This window comes from Emys orbicularis, chromosome 23 (assembly GCF_028017835.1).
Source record: "Emys orbicularis isolate rEmyOrb1 chromosome 23, rEmyOrb1.hap1, whole genome shotgun sequence".
In the NCBI taxonomy this organism is placed as follows: Eukaryota; Metazoa; Chordata; order Testudines; family Emydidae; genus Emys; species Emys orbicularis.
In genome coordinates, this window is record NC_088705.1 from 6,467,810 (window position 1) to 6,473,809 (window position 6,000).

Genomic DNA, 6,000 nt, shown 5'->3' on the forward strand with positions numbered 1-6,000 from the left:
AGCCCGATGGTCCCCGTTTGGAGGAACTGACCCAGAAATATGGACTAGCGCCTACCCCTTAAAGCAAGGGGCACGACTCAGCTGAGTGCATGAGCCAGCATGATGCCTCTCTGGTTACCGGCCACTGGCCAGAGGGCTCCGGCGCCCAAAGGGCGGATGCTGGTGGAGCTGGGGGAGGTGGCCCAGGGCTGGAAGAGCAGGGGGCGCTGTGGGTCTGGACCGAGATGCACTGGCGGAGCTGGGGGAGGTGGCCCAGGGCTGGAAGAGCAGGGGGCGCTGTGGGTCTGGACCGAGATGCACTGGCAGAGCTGGGGGAGGTGGCCCAGGGCTGGAAGAGCAGGGGGCGCTGTGGGTCTGGACCGAGATGCACTGGCAGAGCTGGGGGAGGTGGCCCAGGGCTGGAAGAGCAGGGGGCGCTGTGTGGGTCTGGACCGAGATGCACTGGTGGAGCTGGGGGAGGTGGCCCAGGGCTGGAAGAACAGGGGGCGCTGTGGGTCTGGACCGAGATGCACTGGTGGAGCTGGGGGAGGTGGCCCAGGGCTGGAAGAGCAGGGGGCGCTGTGGGTCTGGACCGAGATGCACTGGTGGAGCTGGGGGAGGTGGCTCAGGGCTGGAAGAGCAGGGGGCGCTGTGGGTCTGGACCGAGATGCCCTGGTGGAGCTGGGGGGTGGCCCAAGGCTGGAAGAGCAGGGGGCACTGTGGGTCTGGACCGAGATGCACTGGTGGAGCTGCCCCAGACTGGCTCGAAGGGTGGGGGCCGTGGCAGATGCTGACTGGCCCTGGGAGAGCCGGGGAATGCACCCCCTCACACGTCTCTGCAGAGTGGCTTGAAGCAGCAGGCATCCCACAGCATGGGCCACCCAGCTCCTCGGCCAGGGCCGCGAGAACCAGCCCAGTCATCCAGCAGGGACGCTGTGGAGCTTTAATTTCACTTTAGGTTCATGAGATTCTATAACAAGCAAATGGCCTCATTCCTCCTGGTTAATAGCCCGCAGAGCTCTGCCGCACGCCTTTCTAGCCTGGCTGGAATAACAGGCACCTGGCCTGCTGCAGTCAGGGGTAATTTGTCACAGGAACGGGTCATTTTACCTGTCAATTGTTTGCTGCGTCTCCACAGGGCCTCCTGCCCCAGGCGCTTCAGTCAGCCAGGCAGCCGCAGCAGCAGCGGGGAGCTGGGGAGAAGCCCCCAGCCTCAGGAGGGAGGACAGGGGCTGGGCTAACTGGCTGGGGATCCGCAGGGAAAGGCTCTAAAAGTACCTACTTTCCCATTGCCGGGGGGAGAGGGGGCGGAGGAGAAATCTCCATGGCCTGAATTCACCCATCCCAGGGGTAAGTGGAGTGGGGGGCGGGGGGGCAGAATTCTGGGGCCTGATCAAAGCCCTTGGATTCCTGTCTTTCCATTGACTCCGGTGAACGGTGCAGCCGCCGGCTGGGTGCAGGATGGTCCCCCCACCCACAGTCCTCCAGTGCACACTCTCTCCCCACCCCACCCCCCGTTGCTTTGCCATGCCTGCTCTCGGTGCGCCAGATGCCCCGGATCCACCCCCATGAGGGGAGCGCAGGAAAGACGGGCAAACCTCCAGCCCCCTCTAGGGACGCAGCTGCCCCTTGGGCCTTTTGCTCTCTCCTCCTCGCAGCTGAGAGCCAGCCTCAGGCCTCCCGCAAAGGCCGCTGGGAGGGACTGTTGTGATGGGGATGAGGGATCCAAGGCCTGGGATTCAGGGGAGGCTGCTGGAAGTCCCTTGGAGGCTGCTGGGTCTGGATTGGGAGCTCTCATCAGCCAGGTGGTGGGACGCAGGACTCAGCACAGCAGAGACGGATGGGAAATCAGCTGCTGATCACGCCCCCCGACGCCCAGCCAACAGGGAAGATGGTGCCAGTGAGATCCCCTGCCTAACACCCCCCATGTCATGGATTGGGTGGGGGGGTAAATACAGCATGCGAATTGCAAACTCCTCCCCTGCTCTAACCTTGTGCAAGCGCCCCAGGGTATCCTGCACTGGGAGCTCCCCAGCCCTGAAGTCCATTCTGCCCCCTGCTGGACTTAGCACCACATTGCACGTGGCCTCCCCCCTTCCACTCCCCCCCCAGCCCAGCCCAGAATCCAGCTGCCAAAGGGGACAAGGGAGCCGCTCCCCTCCCCGCTCTAGCATGGACGGCCCCCGGAGCAGCCCGTGCGGCCCGCGCTGTGCACAAGCAGCGCTGGGGAAGGTGCCTGGGGTCTGTTCTAAGCAGCCTTCGGGTCGGTACGTTCAATGCGCTCTGGGGGAAGCGCCCGGAGCCATCTGCATCCAAGAGAAAGGCCTCGGAGCCGGCCTCAGCGCCGGGAAACCGCAACGGGCGAAGAAAGCTGGCAGGGCATTGCAAACCGACATGCTCAATGCAGCCCAACCATCAAACCTTTCCCCTTGCCAGCCTGACGCCGGCAGCTCGGCACAGCCAGAGTGCAGGGTAGCCGCCGGGGCCCTCTGGGCAGACTCACGATACCTCAAAGCTGCCGGGTCCCATCACAACCCAACCAGAGCATCGCAAAGCAACACCTCACACCCGGCTCCCTGCACACACCCCCTGCACGCACCTGCTCCGGGACCCGGGGGCGGAGACTGGAAGAGGACTCGAGCCGGATTCCTTCCAGGCCACGCAGCAACATGAACTTGTAGCAGACCAAGGGCAGGATGCTAAGGGGCCAAACGCCATTGTGGGCGTCACTCAGGTGGACTGGAGCTGAGTGCTCTGGTTATAAACCAACTCCACTAGCTCCCCGTCTCCACTCCGCACAGACTGGAGCCAGATGGGTCCCTTTGCCCCCTCCCATGCACTAGCCCACGGCTACAGATGACGACTAGCGTGACGAGCGCCGCTGCCCTCTACTGGATGGCATTGGAACTGCCTGCGCTGGGCAACCTGCGCCCCAGCGTGCTAACAGGGAAAGTAGATTCCCGAAGGTGGAAGGGGCCAAATTCCATCCCGCTCTCAGCACCCAGTGATCAAACGGAGCCCACGCCGGCTGTGGCTCCGTCACTCTGACCCCCCCGCCCTCCTCCAGGCCCCGGCGCCCCCTTACCATATTTAATCTCCGGCGCGTATAAATCATTCGCATTCCCAGAATGCAGCTCGGTCACGCAGCACTGGCTGCTGCTGGTGGCGGCCGGGGCGCCGGCTGGCGGCAGGGCGTTGGAGAGCGTCTCGTTTTGCCGGGGCGCCGGCGGGGCCTCGGCCTGGCAGCTGCAGCCCGCCTGGGTGAGGCCGCAGCGCCGCGCCCCCCGCTCCCCGAGCCGCAGGCACTCCTCGAACCAGCGGCACAGCACCCCGCAGGTGAACTGGCTGGAGTTGTTGTTGTTGATGAGCAGCACCTCCACAAAGCGAAACTCCAGGGCGTCGGGGGCCAGCAGCCGGGGCGCCGCCTCGGGCTCGGCGGCCAGGCACAGTTGCACGAAGTTCTTGTCAAAGTGCAGGAAGGTGATGGGGCTGGCGCCCTGGCACAGCTCCAGCCGGGCCTCCCCTTCCTCCTCCCCGTCCTCCTGGCCCCGTGGGGGCGGCCCCGCGTCGCCCTGCGGGCCGCAGGTGAGGTTGGCGAGGTAATGGTCGAGTGGCAGCACCATGGGGGAGAAGTGGGTGCACACCTGCTCCTCCCGGTTGAACTTGAGGTACAGGGAGTACTTGGTGGGGTCGGGGTTCTCCAGGGTCCACGAGCAGCCGGTGGCGATGGTGGGGAAGAGGTCCTTGAGCGAGAACGAGCCGTAGAGAACCCCGGAGGCCAGAGCTGAGCAGGCGCTGGGAGCTGGGTCGAAGCCCCACGTTAGCCACAAGAGAGACGATATCACAGACAGTAAGAGGGGACCAGCAGGGGTCATCCTATGTCATTTGCCCTGCAGGAGAGACAGACAGACAGAGCCTTACTGAGCTGCAGCAAAGTGAGGGGGTGTTATTACAGCAGAGCATCCACGCTCCGGAGTAGGGGCAGTCTCTTCCAAGTGCTCTAAAATCCACATCCTTAGCCGTATTGCTTTGAAACTTGGCGTGCCTCATGGGCACATGTGGTAGGGCTAGTGATCTAAATTTGGGGTCATTTGAGCAAGGGATTCCTGAGATACAGCCCTCCCCAGATATATACATTACGGTAGCCTGAGCCTGGAGCTATGCTAGATGTACAGGCCGGTAACAAAGGGGATTGGCCCTGCCCTGAGCGCGCAGCATCTGCCCCGCTGGCGGGTAGCGCAGACAGACAGGCTGGGGGAGGACAAGGGAGAATTGGGCAGGGGAGCAATGCCAGGCAGCCGCATCTGCGGGCGTCGCTGCACCAGTGGGATTGAAGGAGTTTAAGGGGGCGGCGCTTTATGACTCTTGAGGGGGGTGATTCCCATGCAAGGCCCCCCAAGTCCCTCCATCCCAGTCTCCGTCTCCGCCTCCCACCCAAGTCACACACCCTGCCATCCCCCACCCAAGAATCCCACAGCTCACACAGTAGCGGGGGGTGCGAGACAGCTGGGGAGCAAGGGGGTGCCCCACAGCTTCCCCTTCGCCCACAGGTTGGCCAGGGAGCACGGAGCTACCGAGGGCACCTGGCACTGACAAGAAGCGCCAACTGGAGGCTTCCTAGGGGCTATGGGGCAGGGACTGTGGGTTTGCTCTGTGCAGCGCCGAGTGCGACCGGGACCTGGGCCACGGCTGGGGCTGAGGAGTGAAGGCAATAGAAATAATAAATCCTGCTCCAGGGGTCACTGGCTTCTAGCCCTGACTCTGCAGGGAGTGGGCGGTGACGTGAGAACCGGTCCCAGCTCCAGCCTGGGTGGACTCTGGAAGTCGGTTCCCGTCTGGGGGCCAGCCTCGCCGTTTCCCCACCTGCAACGGGGCTCAGCTCGTGTTTGCCAAACCCCCGGTTAACCCTTCGCTGGAGGAGGGTGGAGAACAGCTGTGCCGGCCGTATTTCCTCAGCGCTAATCCCAAACCCCCGTGGCTTGGCCAGGTGCCCGCTGCCGAAGGGCCGGCGTTTCCCTGCAGCACCCAGCCCAGCACAACTGACACAGACCCCCTTCTCCAGGGGCTTAGCCTCTGCCCACCTGGCCACCAGCCTCCACAGATCATCCCATCGGAGCCCCTGCCAAGCACAGGCCAGAGACCCCCGGCCGCTTTCAACTCCTCGGTGCCAGCCCCATGGAGGTGTGGGGCTCGCCCCGCCCCAGCAGCTCCGGGGCAGGGACACAGGGATAATTCGCACTTTATGCCCACTATGGACACGCGTGCCCACATGCTGGCGTGGTTTGTAATGTGGTAGCCCCAGGCCCTCGGGAGCCCTGGGGGACCATGGCGCCGCTCCAGGGGGGCTAGGAAGCAGAGAGAGATTCTCCATGGCGGGAGAGACACTGAGATCAGAAATCCCAGTGACGCCGCTTCCTGGAGATACGCAGGGGGCAGCGCCGGGGCCTCCTGGCGCTCTGCCCACCACGGTACCCAGGCCAGGGGAAATCTGCAATCACTGCCCAGCAGCCATTCCAGATAGGCTGTGAAGCGACAGGATCCCTGCGGCCGGGGTGCCATGCTCTGCACGTGGGCATCGCCGAGGAGGGGCGCTACATGAGGGGGCTGGGCAGGGACATGGGGTTGGGTGCTTCGGCTGGCTTTCTGGAGGTGCAGGGATTGTCTGTCTGTCCGTCGGGGGGAAGGGGGGCGGAAAGAGGCCAGGGTGACGCTCGCCAGTTTGGCCAGCCCCGGGGATCAACCTGGCCACCTACCCCCAGCACCAGCCATACACACGCATGTTCCACCACAGCAAAGCCTCTGCTCATGCCCAAGGATAGCATATGTAACCACGCGCACACCGAGAGAACGTGGGGACAGTGCGTCCAGTCCGCTGCAACCCCGTCGCACAATCCCACCCACGCACACACTGCAGTACATGCACCCGCATCCCTATGTACCCCCATTCAGACACACAGCACTGCAAAGTGCATCCCCCCACCCAAGGCAGTTCAAAGCAGGGGCGCACCGGGGCGACAGTGG

General features: G+C 64.0%; 1 protein-coding gene across 1 annotated transcript in view; it reads right to left on the reverse strand.

The window, feature by feature from the left end:
* The window catches only part of ADGRB2 (adhesion G protein-coupled receptor B2), a 74,788-nt gene extending 70,925 nt beyond the window's left edge, over positions 1-3,863 (reverse strand). The window contains exon 1 of the mRNA XM_065421890.1: positions 3,065-3,863. Coding sequence (XP_065277962.1) covers positions 3,065-3,854 — 790 coding nt within the window. The 5' untranslated portion in view covers positions 3,855-3,863. The remainder of the gene's footprint in view (positions 1-3,064) is intronic.
* Positions 3,864-6,000: the final 2,137 nt, after the last annotated feature.